At 34.4% G+C, this 21,960-nt stretch overlaps 1 protein-coding gene across 2 annotated transcripts in view; it reads left to right on the top strand.

The window, feature by feature from the left end:
* The window catches only part of LOC136042202 (FAS-associated factor 2-like), a 64,503-nt gene that overhangs the window by 24,721 nt on the left and 17,822 nt on the right, over positions 1–21,960 (top strand). For both annotated transcript variants that reach the window (XM_065727135.1, XM_065727137.1), the window contains exons 3-4: positions 486–672; positions 17,870–18,139. In XM_065727135.1, the coding sequence (XP_065583207.1) occupies positions 486–672; positions 17,870–18,139 (457 nt within the window). The remainder of the gene's footprint in view (positions 1–485; positions 673–17,869; positions 18,140–21,960) is intronic.

Raw genomic sequence — 21,960 nt, 5'->3', positions numbered from 1 at the left:
CATAGTAGGTAAGCTACTGACCTTCCTTAAAAATTAAAACCTCCCCAATTTTATGTTTAGCGTGTAGCTGACTTCAAACTTATGAAATAACCATTCATCATATACTAAATGCTTATGTTTTAAAGTTACAATGTATGTTTAGAGATAATTTCTCTGCATTATGGCCTTAGTGGCATGTTATTGAAATTAATCGACTAAAATGCACTTTTTTTCTCTTAATAGTTTACTTTATTAACTATTTCTTCTTTTATTAGTTATAAATGTTCTTGAATCCAAGTTCTTACATAACAACCATTCATGGAGAAGACAGCTCGTTTTGTATTGACTACATGTATGGTTAGAAATCATTGTTCCATTATGTGTCAACATGGCCTGTAAACATGACATCGGAATAATGATGTTATTTCTATATTATTGTTGCCAGTTTGAATAAAAAGATATTTCTTCTTTTAGCAAATTGTTTCATAATCTATTTCTTCTTTTAGCAATTACAAATGTAGATGAGGATATGTCTTCCTATAAAAGAGAATTTGAGGAGGAATTCGGAGCCATTCATCCCAATTTTTTTGAAGGTGGTTATAACCAAGCACTGGCTGCAGCAAAACGGGAATTGGTCTTTTTGATGGTGTACATTCACTCCCCTGATAATCAGGAGTCTAAGAGGTTTTGTCAGTAAGTTTTTTTGTATTATATTAATGTTATTTGGGATACTGGCTGCAGTAAAACAGGAATTGGTCTTTTTGATGGTGTACATTCACTCCCCTGATAATCAGGAGTCTAAGAGGTTTTGTCAGTAAGTTTTTTTCTATTATATTAATGTTATTTTGGATACTGGCTGCAGTAAAATAAGAATTGGTCTTTTTGATGGTGTACATTCACTTCACTCCCCTGATAATCAGGTGGTTTTCAAAGGGGAGATGATGTGTCCACCTAATTTTTCATTCTTAGGATAATAATTGTGTAAAGCCTGAGTCATCAGACCCCTTTAGTTCTTAGCTTTATCGACTATGAGTAAGCATTTAGTTCAGGCAATAGAAGAGCTTTAGTGAAGGTCCTAACCTTGTATGGTGTACCAGATGAATAAATTAATTAGCCCTATTTACGAAAATAATATTGCTGCTGTTAAGGTAAGAACTAGGACAAAGAAGTGCCCTGTGGCACAATAACCGGTTTGGTCTGCTTCAGAAGCCTTAATAAAATTGTTATTAGTTGGCTATGGCAGAAAAGGCCAGGAAGCTTTTCAAAACATATGCTGTCAGATGTCTATTATAAAATATATATATATATATATATATATATATATATATATATATATATATATATATATATATATATATATATATATATATATATATATATATATATATATATATATATATATATATATATATATATACTAGCTGTTGGGGTGGCGCTTCGCGTCACCCCCCGCGCGCGTAAGTCGTTACGCGCCATATTAGTTACGCGCCATTGTAGTTGTGTCCCTGTGTCCCACCTGTGAATATAGATAGATATGTATATATTTTTAACTACGTAAAACTTGCGAATATACAACATTCTTGGCTGTCCCATTGTCTGTGCATATAAATAGATTGTCAGGTTTACCGACTCTTGAACATGCAACATATAATTGTCCATGGGAAAAACAATCAGTATTCAGATCTATATCTCATTATTCTAATGATTGCCCTTGAGCTATGTTGATGGTGATTGCTAATCGAACATTCCCTGTGTCCCCGTCGTCATTTATATATCCCCCTATGCCCCCCGGCGTCCCCGTTGTTGTTGTTTCCCTGTGTCCCCGTCGTCATTTGTGTCCCGGTATCCCAGTCTGTAATTTCTCTTTGAGTGTCACGGTCGTCATTTATATTCCCTGTGTCCCGGTGTTCCGGTCGTGTAATCGTGTAATTTGTGTTCCGGTGTCCCGGTCTGTAATTTCTCTTTGAGTGTCCTGGTCGTCATTTATATTCCCTGTGTCCCGGTCGTCATTTGTGTCCCGGTGCTTTGTTGATGGTGATTGCTAATCGAACATTCCTTGTGTCCCGGACGCTTTCTCTTTGAGTGTCCCGGTCTTCATTTATGTTTCCTATGTCTCGGTGTCCCGTCGTCATTTGTGTCCCGATGTCCCGGTCTGTAATTTCGTCAGTCGATAAACATGACCGACTATAATAGACATTACCACCGACTAATATAGAAATTATCCCTGACTAATTATAGACATTACTCCGAAAAATATAGAAATTATCCCGACTAATATTGATATTACCCCCGACTAATATAGACATTACCCCCGACTATTATAGACCTTTGTCGTAAACTAGACATTAGCATCATGTTATGATTTGACAGGCATGACATGTTGGTTTAGTTCTGCTATTTTGAATTCTTTGTGTTACTTATATTAGATTCTTTCTGTTGAATTCCTTGGAAATTTTTATATATTTTAAAAAGGTAAAAAACTAAAAAACTAAAAAAGAAAAAAAACTTTAAAAAAGGTAAAAACTACAAAAATAAAAACTAAAAAAACTAAAAAAAGGTAAAAAACTAAAAAAGAAATAAAACTAAAAAAGGAAAAAACTGAAAATAAAGGAGAAAAAGAAAACCAAAAAAAAATAAACTAAAAAAAAGGTAAGAAATACAAAAAACTAAAAACAAAGAAAACTAAAAAAGGTAAAAACCAAAAAAAGAAAAAGAAAAAAAGGATAAAACAAAAAATTTATTTCAAAACAAAAAAAGAAAAAAAAACCAAAAACGGAAAAACAAAAAAAAATAAAAAATAAAAAGAAAAAACGGAAAAAAACGAAAAATTTATTTCATTATATACCAATTCAAAAACGAATGTATATACAGACCGGGACACCGGGACGCAAATGACGACCGGGACACAGGGAATATAAATGACGACCGGGACACTCAAAGAGAAATTACAGACTGGGATACCGGGACACAAATGATGACCGGGACACAGGGAATATAAGTGACCGGGACACAGGGACACAACTACAACGGGGACGCTGGGGGGCACAGGGAGATATATAAATGACGACGGGGACACAGAGAATGTTCGATTTGCAATCACCATCAACAAAGCTCAAGGGCAATTATTAGAATCATGAGGTATAGATCTGAATACGCATTGTTTTTCCCATGGACAATTATATGTTGCATGTTCAAGAGTCGGTAAACCTGACAATCTATTCATATGCACAGACAATGGGAGAGCGAAGAATGTGCTATATTCGCAAGTTTTACGTAGTTAAAAACATATATATATATATATATATATATATATAGACTTTGATTGTTGGATTTTGATTTGGATGTTGGTTTGTTTTGGATTTATTTTCAATAACTTTTTATGCAACAAAACACAAATATTAGCCTCGGAACTCGGAACGATTTTTTGAAAGTTAGTAAGTGTAAAAGTCGTTGTTTTCTTTGCCAAGATCATTTTGTCCCACGGACTTCTGTTAAAAGTACATTGTATAATAAAAATGTTGCATGCAAGTTACGTGGTAGTGTTAATTGTAGAACAACCAATGTAATTTACCTATTAGAATGTAATAAATGCTGCCTACAATATGTGGGGGAAACAACTAATAATATATATAAAAGATTTTCTGGACACAAGACAACAGTTAATAATGAAAAAACTAATAACTATCTAGTTCAACATTGTAATAATGGTAAATGTTCCATATCAGATATAACTGTCACAATTTTAGAAAATTTAGAATTAGAAAATTTAAATAAAGAAGAGAAGAATAATAGACTACGTAAACAGGAGGATTTCTGGATCCATACTCTTGGTACAGCTTATCCTTTTGGGCTAAATGATCGTGTAGCAAAATATGGTGACATGTTTCATGTTGTTGTTAAATGTATTGATGGTTTTATGGACCATCCTTCTTTTACTTGTCCTACTAAACGTAAAAAACGATCGAGAGGACATAGGAAAAATAATAGGAAAAATGAATTAGATGTACATATGCTTTCTATAGATCTATGCCAGCTACTTGAATCTAGGGGTATGATTTCTGTAATAAAGTGTCTAAATAACTTATCCAAGAGGAATTTAATCAAACTTTTCTGGATTGTTAAGAATAATACAGCTCTTGATTATAATTTTAAAGTAATATGTGATACAATTTGCATTCTAACTAAAACGAAATTTATTTCAAAAAAGAAAAAGTTCGATAAGATTAGTAATAAGGATAACAGATTATATTTACCTATTAATTTTACTTGTTAGCAGATTGAAGAATTAATTTACCAGAAATTTTAAATCAGCGGCATGTGAAACAGGCCCTTCCTAGTAATTTAAATTATAATGATAGTCCAGTTTTAACTTATAAATTTTCAAAAACTATTGGGCAAATTATTTTTAATTATAATTTAATACTAAAAAAACTAGATAGTGATATAAATTGGAAACCGGTTTGTAATTGTAAGCAACTTGGCCCATTTGTAAATCCTACTTACAAACATGTTATAACAGGGGACTTGTCAATAATAAAGCAAGATGATCTTCAAATTATAATGAATAAAGGGGCTAATTTCCGTCTTTTTCATCATCTGAAACCATCGAGTGTTCTTGATGGCTTGGAAAATGATTTGGATTTATTTATTGATAAGTGGTGTAAGAAAGAGAATAAAAATAAAGAGAGTTTTCAAAGTTGGAAGAATTTAATTATTAGTAGAGTAAGAAATAAAATATATTCTAACTTAAAAAATAGTAACACTAAATCATTATTTTATAATGCGAAGATTAAACAAGCAATTGCTAATCTAAAGAATGAATTTGTAATTGTGCCAGTGGATAAAGCTAATAATAATTTTGCCATAATTTGTCAGAAACTGTATTGTGATATCTTAAAAAGGGAGTTATGCACAACTAATGTTTATGAAAAGGTAAATATAGAGGATGAGAATTTAATTGAAAAGACTGAAGAAATACTTTTTAAAAATTTTAATATTAAAATAAATGACAATGATAAAAAGTTCCCTTTCCTATATTGGACTGTAAAATTTCATAAGGATCCCCCTAAACCACGGTTTATTGCTGGAGCAGCTAAATGTCCAACCCGCATTGCTGCTACTGACCTCTCTTTAATTTTAAAGGAAATTGTAAATAAACTTAAAACCTATTGTTCTGGTATTAAAAAATTTTCGAATTTTAATCCATATTGGAGTGTTTATAATTCACTGCAGGTGATAGATTCTTTAACAATGGTTTCAGCTAAAAGAATTGAGTCTTTCGATTTTGCGACAATGTATACTAATTTATCACTTAATTTAGTGTTTGATAATTTAAAAACTGTTATAAAGAAATCTTTCCTCTTATCTAGTAAAAGGTTCTTAAAAATAGACAGTTATAATAAAAAAGCTATATGGACAAACTGCTTTAATACTACAGTTAACTTGAGATGTTACAGCTTGGATATGATTTTTGAGTTATTGGAATTTGTTTTATACAATACTTATATAAGATTTGGGGGTGATTTGTACAAGCAAATTATGGGAATTCCCATGGGGGGGAATGCCAGCCCATTTATAGCTGACTTGTTTTTAAGTCAACTAGAATATAAATATATGATGGATAAGAATAATCCAATTAATTTAAAACATGCTTTGTCAAATAATAAAAGATATTTAGATGATATTTTGGTCTTAAATTGTAAGGATTTCATTGATATTTCTAAAAATATATATCCATCAGAGCTTATTCTTGAGCCTAGTCATGGCGCTGGTCATGAAGATCATTTCTTAGATTTAAATATTAATATTTGTGATAATAATAAATTAAGTTTTAAAATGTATAATAAAACGGATGATTTTGATTTTGAAGTGATTAGTTTCCCATTCCCTGAAAGTAATATACACTCAAATATCACATATTCAGCGTTTTTCTCACAGTTACTTCGCTATGCAAGGATTTGTAGTAATTATATTGATTTTAAAAATGGATGTAAAATCTTAAGCCAAAAATTGATATCAAGAGGTTTTTCTGCAAATAAATTAACTTGGCAATTTAAAAAATTTAGTTTTCATTATAACGAACTTTTGAATAAATATCAAAAGAATTATCTAGAAATACTTAAAGAAATTTTTAACTAATTTCGGAGGTTCGAGAAATGTTGTCACAGCGCCATTTATTTTGAATTGTGTTTCTAATTGAGCGGATTTTTTAAGAAATTAGCCACATGGCAAAGATGAATTCTATAATTGTTTAGTTCATTCAGGTTTTTTGCAATGTGTTAATATTTGTGATTTGGTAAAATTTATAATATTTAGTTTACCTATTGTTGCTAAAGGGAGGGATATATTAACAGGATAAGCTTGTTTTGGTTTTACTTGGTTGTTTTACATTTGCTTTTTTTTTTCATAGGCATGTATTTTGGGGGTGATACCTGACGCGGGGATGCCATGGATATTCTGTGGTAGCCACAACAGTGTGCTGGGTAGAGAATTTAGAGTGGCGAAACCCTATATAGGCCAGTGTATTCTCCTGATGAGCCATTATGTTGGGTGTTGCCTCTGAATTATTTGTCTATATTATTTTTTCTATTGTTCGGTAAATGACGACTTATACTTATTAACGACATGACTGCCTGTCCATGGATTATTCTTTATGGTTGATTGTGTGTGGCTATGCTGTTTGACCTATGTGATTGTATGGATGAGTAGGGTTAAGGCCTCATTCAAGTGTTGGTCTATATTAATCACTAGTTTAGGAAAAAGTCTTCCTTTTCTCCTTCTGTCTCTTTTTTTTTCTTTTTTTTGTGTTTGTGCTGTAGCATTGGTGATTTCTCTTTTCATGATATTATTCCAGGTTGGATCCAGTGCTGGTGGAGAAATTTTTTTTTAGTTTTCTCCCCGACAGACCTTTACCCTGGTCCAGGTTTTTAACCTGATATTGTTAATTATTGGTGAGATGGCACTTATGCAAATTTCATGTTCTTTCATCTTTTTGTTTATGTATTTATTGACCTATTGACCTATTGACCTTGGCATGTTTTTTGGACTTTGATTGTTGCATTTTGATTTGGATGTTGGTTTGTTTTGGATTTATTTTCAATAACTTTTTATGCAACAAAACACAAATATTAGCCTCGGAACTCGGAACGATTTTTTGAAAGTTAGTAAGTGTAAAAGTCGTTGTTTTCTTTGCCAAGATCATTTTGTCCCATGGACTTCTGTTAAAAGTACATTGTATAATAAAAATTTTGCATGCAAGTTACGTGGTAATGTTAATTGCAGAACAACCAATGTAATTTACCTATTAGAATGTAATAAATGCTGCCTACAATATGTGGGGGAAACAACTAATAATATATATAAAAGATTTTCTGGACACAAGACAACAGTTAATAATGAAAAAACTAATAACTATCTAGTTCAACATTGTAATAATGGTAAATGTTCCATATCAGATATAACTGTCACAATTTTAGAAAATTTAGAATTAGAAAATTTAAATAAAGAAGAGAAGAATAATAGACTACGTAAACAGGAGGATTTCTGGATCCATACTCTTGGTACAGCTTATCCTTTTGGGCTAAATGATCGTGTAGCAAAATATGGTGACATGTCTCATGTTGTTGTTAAATGTATTGATGGTTTTATGGACCATCCTTCTTTTACTTGTCCTACTAAACGTAAAAAACGATCGAGAGGACATAGGAAAAATAATAGGAAAAATGAATTAGATGTACATATGCTTTCTATAGATCTATGCCAGCTACTTGAATCTAGGGGTATGATTTCTGTAATAAAGTGTCTAAATAACTTATCCAAGAGGAATTTAATCAAACTTTTCTGGATTGTTAAGAATAATACAGCTCTTGATTATAATTTTAAAGTAATATGTGATACAATTTGCATTCTAACTAAAACGAAATTTATTTCAAAAAAGAAAAAGTTCGATAAGATTAGTAATAAGGATAACAGATTATATTTACCTATTAATTTTACTTGTAAGCAGATTGAAGATATTAATTTACCAGAAATTTTAAATCAGCGGCATGTGAAACAGGCCCTTCCTAGTAATTTAAATTATAATGATAGTCCAGTTTTAACTTATAAATTTTCAAAAACTATTGGGCAAATTATTTTTAATTATAATTTAATACTAAAAAAACTAGATAGTGATATAAATTGGAAACCGGTTTGTAATTGTAAGCAACTTGGCCCATTTGTAAATCCTACTTACAAACATGTTATAACAGGGGACTTGTCAATAATAAAGCAAGATGATCTTCAAATTATAATGAATAAAGGGGCTAATTTCCGTCTTTCTCATCATCTGAAACCATCGAGTGTTCTTGATGGCTTGGAAAATGATTTTGATTTATTTATTGATAAGTGGTGTAAGAAAGAGAATAGAAATAAAGAGAGTTTTCAAAGTTGGAAGAATTTAATTATTAGTAGAGTAAGAAATAAAATATATTCTAACTTAAAAAATAGTAACACTAAATCATTATTTTATAATGCGAAGATTAAACAAGCAATTGCTAATCTAAAGAATGAATTTGTAATTGTGCCAGTGGATAAAGCTAATAATAATTTTGCCATAATTTGTCAGAAGCTGTATTGTGATATCTTAAAAAGGGAGTTATGCACAACTAATGTTTATGAAAAGGTAAATATAGAGGATGAGAATTTAATTGAAAAGACTGAAGAAATACTTTTTAAAAATTTTAATATTAAAATAAATGACAATGATAAAAAGTTCCCTTTCCTATATTGGACTGTAAAATTTCATAAGAATCCCCCTAAACCACGGTTTATTGCTGGAGCAGCTAAATGTCCAACCCGCATTGCTGCTACTGACCTCTCTTTAATTTTAAAGGAAATTGTAAATAAACTTAAAACCTATTGTTCTGGTATTAAAAAATTTTCGAATTTTAATCCATATTGGAGTGTTTATAATTCACTGCAGGGGATGGATTCTTTAACAATGGTTTCAGCTAAAAGAATTGAGTCTTTCGATTTTGCGACAATGTATACTAATTTATCACTTAATTTAGTGTTTGATAATTTAAAAACTGTTATAAAGAAATCTTTCCTCTTATCTAGTAAAAGGTTCTTAAAAATAGACAGTTATAATAAAAAAGCTATATGGACAAACTGCTTTAATACTACAGTTAACTTGAGATGTTACAGCTTGGATATGATTTTTGAGTTATTGGAATTTGTTTTATACAATACTTATATAAGATTTGGGGGTGATTTGTACAAGCAAATTATGGGAATTCCCATGGGGGGGAATGCCAGCCCATTTATAGCTGACTTGTTTTTAAGTCAACTAGAATATAAATATATGATGGATAAGAATAATCCAATTAATTTAAAACATGCTTTGTCAAATAATAAAAGATATTTAGATGATATTTTGGTCTTAAATTGTAAGGATTTCATTGATATTTCTAAAAATATATATCCATCAGAGCTTATTCTTGAGCCTAGTCATGGCGCTGGTCATGAAGATCATTTCTTAGATTTAAATATTAATATTTGTGATAATAATAAATTAAGTTTTAAAATGTATAATAAAACGGATGATTTTGATTTTGAAGTGATTAGTTTCCCATTCCCTGAAAGTAATATACACTCAAATATCACATATTCAGCGTTTTTCTCACAGTTACTTCGTTATGCAAAGATTTGTAGTAATTATATTGATTTTAAAAATAGATGTAAAATCTTAAGCCAAAAATTGATATCAAGAGGTTTTTCTGCAAATAAATTAACTTGGCAATTTAAAAAATTTAGTTTTCATTATAACGAACTTTTAAATAAATATCAAAAGAATTATCTAGAAATACTTAAAGAAATTTTTAACTAATTTCGGAGGTTCGAGAAATGTTGTCACAGCGCCATTTATTTTGAATTGTGTTTCTAATTGAGCGGATTTTTAAAAAAATTAGCCACATGGCAAAGATGAATTCTATAATTGTTTAGTTCATTCAGGTTTTTTGCAATGTGTTAATATTTGTGATTTGGTAAAATTTATAATATTTAGTTTACCTATTGTTGCTAAAGGGAGGGATATATTAACAGGATAAGCTTGTTTTGGTTTTACTTGGTTGTTTTACATTTGCTTTTTTTTTTCATAGGCATGTATTTTGGGGGTGATACCTGACGCGGGGATGCCATGGATATTCTGTGGTAGCCACAACACTGTGCTGGGTAGAGAATTTAGAGTGGCGAAACCCTATATAGGCCAGTGTATTCTCCTGATGAGCCCTTATGTTGGGTGTTGCCTCTGAATTATTTGTCTATATTATTTTTTCTATTGTTCGGTAAATGACGACTTATACTTATTGACGACATGACTGCCTGTCCATGGATTATTCTTTATGGTTGATTGTGTGTGGCTATGCTGTTTGACCTATGTGATTGTATGGATGAGTAGGGTTAAGGCCTCATTCAAGTGCTGGTCTATATTAATCACTAATTTAGGAAAACAGTCTTCCTTTTCTCCTTCTGTCTCTTTTTTTTTTTTTTTTTTGTGTTTGTGCTGTAGCATTGGTGATTTCTCTTTTCATGATATATGTATATATATATATATGTATATATATATTATTTATTTATTTATTTGAAAACCTGTCAATCATACGAAATGAAAAAGACGGAGCACGAACACATAAATATAAGAAAATATATAGGAACATATCAGAAGAGACATAACTAGAAAGAGACTCAACTAATAGAAGGGCAAACAAAATAGCACTAAAATGAATAAAACGAAAACAGATCTATTGTAAAAGGAGATTATACCAATCGTGATCTACTATTTTAATATTGTGTCTTTTGATTACATTTTCAACTGCAACATAAGGGTCGGTTATGTGATACTTTTTAATGAGGATTGAGTTTCTGTACCAGGGAGGAAAACGTAGGAGGTATTTAGCAAAACGGAAGAAAAACGCACGGATTTTAGACAATTCAACCTTCGAGAATAGTTTCCAAAATGGTGCCAGGTACAGAATATGAGGTAAAACAGTAGCGTTATATAGGCTGGCAAGGAGGGGGAGGCTAAAACGGAATTTAGCAGAGACTATGGAAGCATACGAGCTGGAGATTCGTCGATTGAGGTGTTTGATCAGTAGAAGACGTGTATGCCTTAGAGATGAGCCAATAGGGACTCCGAGGTAATTTATGTGGTCAGCAGTATTCACGAGATTTTCACCAAATAGCAGTGAAGGCACGTGTGGTGTTTTTTGCCAATTGAAGAGAACTATCTCGGTTTTCTCAATGTTAAAACTGAGACCAAGTTTTAGATATTCGGTTTTAAGCGTTTCAAAAATGTCAGAAGCTTTTTGTAATGTTCTACTCAAGTTCAAGACGTCGTCGGCGTAGCATACTAAGGAGGTGTCTATAGAGGAAAGAATGCATGAGGTTGGGCATTTATCTTGTGCTTGAAGAACATAATTATTGAACAAATGAGGGGAGGAGACAGCTCCCTGGCGGGCACCCTTCAAAACGGGGATTAATTTTTCATGAGGCCGGGGAGGCAAATTTTTGTCGGGAGGAAGCTTTAGGCGAATGGACAGCCTCGAGTACATATCACGTAGGGATTGAACTATGCAGGGATTCAGACCTCGTTGTGAAGCTTTTAATAACAATGCACCGTGTATGAGTGAATCGAATGCACGGCTGATGTCATGACTAGCTAAGGCTATGCTCTCTCCAGAAAAATCCGCATCGAGTAGCACACTCACTACAGCCGTCAAGGCATCGGCACAACCAGTGCGGCGCTTAAATCCGAATTGACGTGGCGGGGTGTAGCATTTAGTTTCCAGTTCATTAATGAATAGAAGCTCGAATAGTTTACATAAAGATGTGGCGACTGTAATGGGGCGGAAAGACGAGCATTTGATTTCATTTTTCCCTTTTTTCAGAATGGGGGTTAGATCCCCTACGCAGAAAGATGAGGGAACAACACCTTGCGTGAAGATCATCTGCATAAGAAGCGAAAGATGCATAGCGAGAACCGAACCACCATGTTTAATATGGATAGCGCTAACACGGTCAATTCCGCAAGAAGACTTATTTTTCAACCGACGAATTGAATAACGCTTGAATAATGGACTCCAAACTGACAACAAAATCACCGTGCGGAAGCTTATCAAGGAACTCATCCAATTCTCTCTCGTACATGTCTTCAAGCTGGGGGTTAGGAGCAGCAAATTCACTCGCATAATAAGAATACCAGTCCTCGACGGGGATTTCAGACGGCGACAACAGAGGGGTAGGCTTTGCCAAAGATACAGACTTGAAAAGAAAATTTCGATCCTTTTTTGCACGGGCGGAATAGCTATCAACGAGAGATTTGCGGTGGAGGGAGAGCGCCTTCGAGAATCTACGCTTCGTAGTCAGTCTGATGCTATTAATGGTACCAGATCTTGGGCGCCCACAATCTTTCCATACCGAAAACCAGAATTTTGCTTGATGACAAGCGGCTACCAGCGAATGTTTTTCGGGCCATTTTTGCACCATCCCTTTACGAACTTTTACTTTAGGTACCGCTAACCTCTCAGCATGAAGGAGAGCGTGACAAATTTCAGTACAATAAATATTGAGACAAATTCGGACTTCTTCTTTAGAGAGATCTTTCGATTTTTGAAGGAGATTAAAGGGAATACGGATTTTATTAAGAATTTCTTCTGTCGCCAGAGCAAATAGTTGCTTATCAGCCTTAAGCCAATCAAGACGAAATTTAGGCTGTTGAGTTTCCTGGCGGGTTTGGTGACCATTCGAAGAGACAATATGTACAGAAGACGAGACAGGAAGGTGGTCAGAAATTTGATAGTCCGTTACTACCCTAACATTTTGAAGAGTTAAATTATGAGAAATGGCAACATGGTCTAGATTTGACACACTGGAGGAGTTGTGAATATATGTAAAATTCCTATCTTTTCCTACCACAGCAAGGTAATCACCAAAAAGATTCTTAATCAAAGAGGTACGAGATGATTGTAGAGAAGAAATCTCAGAAAGGTTGCAGTTGAAATCTCCAATTACTACACAAGAAAAACCCTGTCGCTTAATTTTAGATATACATGAATTTAGTTTCTCACAAGAAAGGGCAAAAAGACGTTCTTAACGCTCATCATTATAATTTGTTGGCAAATACACGTTAATAAATACACAACTTTCAATTCGTACTGCGAGAAAATTGTCAGACTTTTCGAATAGACTGGACAGAACACATGACCGAACAAATGTAGCTAGGCCTCCTGAAGGTCTTCCTCGGCTGCCGCTCTGTTTAGCTGGGACTTTGTAGGCCTTCGTGGTATGATTCAGTTCTAGCAGGTTTTCACTTTGCACGGTAATAAAGTGCTCTTGAATGCACACTACATCATGTTCGACACTTAAATCACTGAAGATCGGGAGCGTCTCAGTGAACGAGCCATTGATGTTCCATGAAATGAAGCTATAGCACTTGCTCATGATTTCTGTAGTTGTCTGTTTTTGGAACAACTAATACTGTAGCAGATATGACCCGGCACTTTACACTCTACACAAAAAGGGAGTTTTGAGCTGGGAGCTTCGTGCGTGGAAATGTGCTCATGCGAGCCACATTTTGAACATGTTGATGGATTTTCACAGTTGGAAGCTAGATGGCCTATCCTGTGGTAGTTGAAACAACGGCGCGGAAGGAAAACCAATTCTTGGGCTTGTAATCGTTCGTAGCCAATTCTAACCGAGTTTTAAAGGAAAACTTCAAGATCAATCCGCGTCTGAAAATATACTTTATATGTGTTCGACTTTCCACACTGGGTTACCTTCGTACATTTTGGTATTAATTCTTCGAGCTTCGAGTGATCGATATCCTCCGGCACGCGCTTGACCACGCCGATATAAGCAGATTCTTTTAATGAGGCATTTAGACTTGGGCTTGATGTTTTCATAGTTTCAACTATTTTCGTGGCTGCTGTCTTAGTTCGAACGACAAGTTTTCACTCGTTTTTGGTGCACTTTAATTCCGTAACGTCTTCCACAGAGTTCTGGCACATGGAGTCCAAGAAAACCTTGCGTTTGTTTGGGCCTTTAAAGTCAGTTGGTGGGTTTTTCACCATAACAGCATATGACGGCTTTGAGGGGGGTGCACAATTTAAGGATTGCTGAGAGGGCTTAGGCAGGCTCATTTGAGGGTGGGTTAGCGTTGCTAGAGACATTTCATTTATTTTAGAAATAGCTGTGGCGCTAACCGCATCGCCTATTGCGGGAACTTCACAGGGGCTGAATATCACGAATTTAGGAATGTTCAATTTTTGCTTCGCGGCGTTTACTAAGGTTTTCGACATTTAGAGAATATTGTCCTCATCTTTGGCACGGATTACTACTCTATTAGGCTCATTAAGTTCTGTATGGAGAATTCGTTTAGCTAGAATAATTTTCTCATGGTCGTAGTAGCCTACCGCTGATTTGATAATTGATTCCATTTTAATGCCATCGTTAAGCGCTCTGCTAATGAAGTTCAATACTGCATTTAATATCAGTTTCTCATCCATCTTATAAGTCCCAAAGACAATTCTAAAGCATAGTCCGTTAAACCGGTTCTGACGTCAAAATCTTGATAGTTATTGTAGGTCAGAAATTCACTGTAGGTACTTATCAAGTTCAAAGACCCAAGGTATTTGATATTTAAGTATCGATTTCAAATTCACGTAGTAAAAATGTCAATAGCAAATAAATCTAAACAATCGGATAAATAATGTCTCTAGGGAAATCACACAGGTTGAAGCCTTATAATAAATGTCTCTAGGGAAATATATATATATATATATATATATATATATATATATATATATATATATATATATATATATATATATATATATATATATATATATATATATATATATATATATATATATATATATATATATATATATATATATATATAAATATATATATATATATATATATATATATATATATATATATATATATACATATATATATATATATATATATATATATATATATATATATATATATATATATATATATATATATATATATATATATATATATATAAATATATATATATATATATATATATATATATATATATATATATATATATATATATATATATATATATATATATATATATATATATATATATATATATATATATATATATATATATATATATATATATATATATATATATATATATATATATATATATATCACAGGTAGGACACAGTGACACAACTACAATGGAACGTAAATAATATGGCACGTAACGACTTACACGCGCGGGAGGGGCTTGGGGGGTGAAGTGCCCCCACCAACTAGGTGTTGGGGTGGCGCGTTAGTTAAATATATATATATATATATATATATATATATATATATATATATATATATATATATATATACATATATATATATATATATATATATATATATATATATGTATATATATATATATATATATATATATATATATATATATATATATATATATATATATATATATATATATATATATATATATATATATATATATATCTATCTATATATATAAAAATAAGTTGTCTGTCTGTCTGTCTGTGGATCAGGTGACGTCATGTTTCTGTGTCGGCTGACGTCATGAAATTAGTTGTCGTCATTTTTACTTTGACGGTGACGTCATTAACGGTATTTAAGACATTTGTTCACGGAAAAATGTTTAATTGTAAAATGACTGAAGAACCTATTGGGTTTGGGATTTTGACTTGGATAAGGTCATCAATGCCTACCAGATTTAAGTTAAAAAAACAAAGGTTCGTCGATATGTACTTCATAGTGACCCTGAAAAATAAAGAAGAAAAAGAAAACTGAAAAAAGAAAAAAGGTAAAAAACTAAAAAAAACTAAAAAGAAAAAAACACTCAAAGAGAAATTACAGACCGGGACACAAATGACGACCGAGACAGAGGGAATATAAGTGACGACCGGGAACCTCAAAGAGAAATTACACACTGGGACACCCAGACACAAATCACGACCGGGACACAGGGAATATAAATGACGACCGGGACACAGGGACACAACTACAACGGGGACGCCGGGGGCAAAGGCAGGATATATAAATGACGACCGGGACACAGGGATTGTTCGAATAGAAATTACAGACCGGGACACAAATGACGACCGGGACACAGGGAATATAAATGACGACCGGGACACTCAAAGAGAAATTACAAACTGGGACACCGGGACACAAATGACGGCCGGGACACAGGGAATATAAATGACGACCAGGACACAGGGACACATCATTAGAATAATGAGGTATAGATCTGAATACGGATTGTTTTTCCCATGGACAATTATATGTTGCATGTTCAAGAGTCAGTAAACCTGACAATCTATTTATATGCACAGACAATGGGACAGCGAAGAATGTTGTATATTCGTATGTTTTACGTAGTTAAAAACATATATTTATATCTATCTCTATTCACAGATGGGACACAGGGACACAACTACAATGGCGCGTAACTAATATGGCGCGTAACGACTTACGCGCGCGGGGGGGCTTGGGGGGGCGCGAAGCGCCCCACCAACTAGGTGTTGGGGTGGCGCGAAGCGCCACCCCAACAGCTAGTATATATATATATATATATATATATATATATCATATGCATGTATTTTGGGGTTGATACCTGACAAGGGGATGCCATGGAAATTCTGTGGTAGGCACAATACTTGACTGGGTAGAGAATTTAAAGTGCCGAAACCCTATAGGCAAGTGTAATCTCCTGATGAGCCCTTGTGTTAGGTTGTTGCCTCTGAATTATTTCTCTTTATTGTTTTTATTGTTTGGTAAATGACGACTTATACTTATTGACGACATGACTGCCTGACCATGGATTATTCTTTATGGTTGATTGTGTATGGCTATGCTGTTTGACCTATGTGATTGTATGGATGAGTAGAATCAAGGCCTCATTCAAGTGCTGGTCTATATTAATCACTAATTTAGGAAAACAGTCTTCCTTTTCTCCTTCTGTCTCTTTTTTTTATGTGTTTGTGCTGTTGCATTGGTTATTTCTCTTTTCATAATATTTTTTTCATAATAATTGTTACCTCTGCTCCATTTTTGTGAAATAGCTACTAATGTTCAATTTTGGTTTTAAGATTGGGAATAATAACTAGATTTAACAGAGTGAGCTTAGTTTTTGAAGGCTATCCCATACAAGTCACACATGTCGAATAATGGTTTGAAATTTCGTAGCAATCCCAAATTGTGTCATTACTAGAAATGCCTTATTTATCGAACGATGGTCTTGGTCCTCGTGTTATACCCGCAGATTTAAAAAGCCAGGTGCGATTTATTTCAGAGGGTCAATAAATTCAGTATTGGCAAGGGCTGGTTTTTAATTCTACAACATTAAATAATTTTGGTCTTGCTAAACCGAATGTTGGAGTGGCAGTTATTTTAAACTTAATTTGCCGACTATGGTTTATGTCGATGGATTGAAACTTGGCAAATTGTCAAATCGGACACTGCCTTCCAATTCAGAGGTGGCGAAAGGTGTTTGATAAAAAAAAGAGTGGTTCGTGAAGGGCGGTATGATTGAACCCTTTATAAAGAGAAGGATCAAGATTTTGACCATTTTTTTCTGGAAGGCCCCGCTGGTTTTTGATTTAAGGGAGAAATATTTACATGGGATTGACTTGCTGCTTTCTGGTAGTCTACAAAGTAGTAATCCAACCATAATAACTCGATTTGATGTACTTATAGATGAATTTTTTGGAAAAAGGCTAAAATGGTTCAGTTTTATGGTTTGCAGATAATGTATTTACAGTACTTTATGAATTTAGACTCCCAAATACTTTATGAATTTCTTCATTTTTAGGCGAACACTAACAAATCCAAACGTGGTGAATTATATAAACGAAAACTTCATATTCTGGTCCTGTTCAGTCAAGAAATATGCAGGATATTCAGCATTCCGGTCATTGGCAGGTAGTAGACATCCATTTACTGGAATTGCTGTATTGAAAAACAATAAAATGTCCCTTGCTTCCCGAATTGAAGAATATTTAGAACCCCAACCGTTTGTAAATAGAGTGAAGAGAGTTGTAGAAAATAATGAAGCATTTCTTATCGTTGCAAGGGACGAAAGGTAAAGAATTCATATTGAAGTACCGAATTTACTGTCTATTATTTATATATGAATTACATTTTACTAAATTATATTTACTAAATTATGTAAACCTACTTTCCATTATTTATATAAATTTAAATGTTATTAAATTATATTTGCTAAATTATATGAATTTACTGTCCATTATTTTAGACATGGAAGACAAAGATCCGTTACCTAATGATTTTTTTTTATAAATTTCCATTATCACGTTTTTTTTGGAGTCTATTCAAGTTTTTTTCTATTGTGTTTATTCTATTTATATTTTCTTTTCGTCTCCTTCCTGCTCTTCTCTCTGTGAATAAGTGATTATTTTAGTTTTTCTGACACTTGGTATTTATAAAATGACACATAGGGATCGTAATTTCTGTCCGTTTGTCTCTCTTTTCGGTCCCAGTTTTTCTAGTTTGGGCACTTCTAGATAAGCTAGGACGATGAAAGTTGGCAGGAGGATCAGGGACAAGACCAGATTAAGTTAGAAATAATCGCTCCCCAATTCGACCATCTGGGGGGGGGAGTGAACGAGATAGTTTGAAAGAATTGTATTTGGTGATAAAAAAAATGATTGTTGTTCTTAGGTGTGGCCTGCTGGTTTAGCGGTATGATTCGCGCTCAGGGTGCTAGAGATTTCAGGTTTGAACCCCGGACCACACCAATGTTTACATGAAGATAATATGAAAAAAACTTCGTTTTCTTAAAGAGTTAAAGAGGCTGGGTCCCAAAGTCGAACCTTAAAACGTACAGGAATTAGGAGAGGCAGTTGGGGGGCTGCCGCCCCCCCCCCCAAACCCCCCACTTTTAAAGACTCTTTTGTACAGGTTTTTTGTTGTGGGGGGGGACTTCATTGTTACTAATTACTAGTTTCGGCGCAATGGTTCTCCTGTCCTCTTGTGTTTAACATTTTTCGGAGTTATTCCATTAGTCATTCATTTCAATTTTTTGTTAATTAAAAGAGGGCCTTTCCAAAGCCAAGAGCGGGGGGTTAGGGGGGCGGCAGCCCCCCACAACAAAAAACCTGTGCAAAAGAGTCTTTAAAAGCGGGGGGTTTGGGGTGCGGCAGCCCTCCAACTGCCTCTCCTAATTCCTGTACGTTTTAAGGTTCGACTTTGGGATGCAGCCTCTTTAACTCTTTAAGAAAACGGAGTTTTTTTCATATTATTTCTGTACGTTTTTCTACAATCCATGGTGGATGTAATTTAATAATTCCTGTACTCCTCGTACAGGAATTAGGAGAGGAAGTTGGGTGGCTGCCGCCCCCCCCCGCTTTTAAATCATTGTATAAAATAGAAAAAAAAATAGATAGAATGACCGAAATGTTTCTTTTGCTCATAAGAAGCTAATATTCTGTTATCTCTCCAATGATAAGCAGTCCAGGTCTTTAACTCTAAGAAAACGAAGTTTTTTTCGTATTTTGTGAAAAAAACCGCCCGATAGGGGACTTGAACCCTTGACCCGAGGATTAAAAGTCCCACGCTCTACCGACTGAGCTAACCACCTGCATGCGTGTAAATATAACTTTTAAATAACTTTTAAAAATTTCAAATTAACATTTGCTCTTATGGAGAAATGGGTTAATTAAGTGGCTAATGCGTGGTTTCTGGAAAACAGGGAAGGACTTATCGGATCGAGCTGAAATTTCGCGGATAAGCTCCTGGGCTGTAGGGGACCTTAACTTGTGAATTTCAGCCTGATTGAACAACGTTAAAGGGGGGGGGGGGTTGGGGGGTCGAAACTTTCGGGGGGTTAAGATTTTCCTACGAAACTTTCAAGGAAACTTACTCGGAGAATTCCGCATCGAATGAGTCTTCGTACACCCAGATCCGATGTCGGCTGTGACCTGTAGGCGTGGCAGAAAAAAAAGAATATGAAAATTAAGTGGCTATGCGTGGTTTCTGGAAAACAGGGAAGGAGTTATCGGATCGAGCGAAATTCCTCGGATAAGCTCCTGGGCCCTAGGGGACCTTAACTAGTGAATTTCAGCCCGATCGGACAACGTTAAAGGGGGGCTGGGGTTGGTGGGTTGAAACTTTCGGCCAGATTTTCCCCATGAAGGAAAAGTCGGAGGGGGATGAAATTTGGCAGGTTTCTTAGTTGGAGCTCGGGCTACGAAATGCATCCCTCCCCATCCCTCTGCGACTACTGGAACCGAAGATCGCTTAACATTTTCGTGGTTCGCCTCTTTATAGAGGCACGAGTGTGCCTCCTTGAAGATACGAAACTAGGGACCTGATCAATGTAGCAATCGCTGAAAGTTGGCAGGTGTATCAGGGACCGGACGAGATTAAATTAGAAATAGTTGCTTCCCGGATTCGACCATCTGGGGGGGGGGGAGAAGGGAAGGACGGTTAATTCGGAAAAATTAGAAAAAGTGAGGTATTTTTAACTTATGAACGGGTGATCGGATCGTAGTGAAATTTGCAACTTAGAAGGACCTCGTGTCTCAGAGCTCTTATTTTAAATCCCGACCGGATCAGTGAATGTGAATACAGTGAATTACTGTGGACATTCACGGTAATATTGGCACAAACCACAAACACCATCTAGCGTCTGTTTTGTATTTGTGTTCTTCTTAGGTGCAATAATAAGGCAAAGTAGCGTAGTAATAAGTTTCTAATCTCATTTTCGGAAAAACACGCAATTAAAAACCTTGAAAAAGAATGTTATGAAGTTCTAATTTAGGTAATCATTCCTTTAAACCGTGAATTGTTTTGCTGTTTCAAACCTATGAAATATATAGGGCATCACTATAGTCTTGTTATTGATGCCACTTTGAACTGGGAGAAATGAAAAAGCAAAATTAATAAAATAAATTTGACAGTGTTTGTCGTCTGTAAGAGTTCAAACATTAACAACTAGTGGATTCCAAAGATAACTTCTCATTCAAAGGAAAGCCACACCTTTCTAAGCTTCTTGGTTTTATTTGTTTTCTTTTTTTCTGCTGATATGCATTCAGAGGTGAACTGAGAGTTTGCAAGGTTCGGCTTTCAGCAAATATCTTTTTCAAATCAGAGTCTAAAAGTTCGTCCTCTGATCGGGAAAATTGTGTTCTTAATATAATATTTTCATGATATTACATGAAATTTGTCTTGTAAAGTAAATAAGTAAGAATGTCGGCACTAGACCCTTAAGGACCAAACCAGCAGTGCTGATATCCGTTTCATGACCCTCCAGAAGGGGAAGTGCAATGGGGGCTGGGGGCCAACCATGCTGTGCCTTCGCACACCCTTCCTGCTGACCTTCCTCAGATTTCTCTAGGTACCCATTTAGAGCTGGGTCGACTCTGGCTGAGGTTACAGAGTCACGCTACTGACTCCCGCCCCAAACCAAATAACAAGCCACGCTAGGAATTGAACCCGTGCCCCTTGGACAAAGGATTCCCAACCCACAGGGACAATCATCTGTCAATCACTTTGTCTTTATAACATAAGCCAATCAATTTGTCTTGATAACTTGATAAATATAGTTTCTACATTATGCACTGCAAATTTTTTATATATATTTTCTTTGGGATTTTACATATGGCTAAATTCAATTATTGGAAGGTATAGAACTGACAGTGGTCAAGTGTGGTTCTGGAGTGTAGGTGCTTCGAAAGGAAGAGGAAGATCTGTTAAATTTTTTCAAGAATAGGTTTTTTTTTTCTTAAAATTAAAATTGAAAAATAAAATTAAAATTGAAATTGAAAAAAAGTTTCTTTTTCTTAAAATTGAGCGCCTGCTTGTCTCATCAGCACAAGGTCTTTCATGAAGGTCTTTCAACCAGTTCGTGGTAACGAACTGTAGTAAGGAGCAATCCGGCTC

The sequence above is a fragment of the Artemia franciscana genome, unplaced genomic scaffold, assembly GCF_032884065.1.
Source record: "Artemia franciscana unplaced genomic scaffold, ASM3288406v1 PGA_scaffold_75, whole genome shotgun sequence".
NCBI classification, from domain to species: domain Eukaryota; kingdom Metazoa; phylum Arthropoda; class Branchiopoda; order Anostraca; family Artemiidae; genus Artemia; species Artemia franciscana.
Note: the sequence above shows the minus strand (reverse complement) of the source record. Positions and strands in the feature narration are given on the sequence as shown.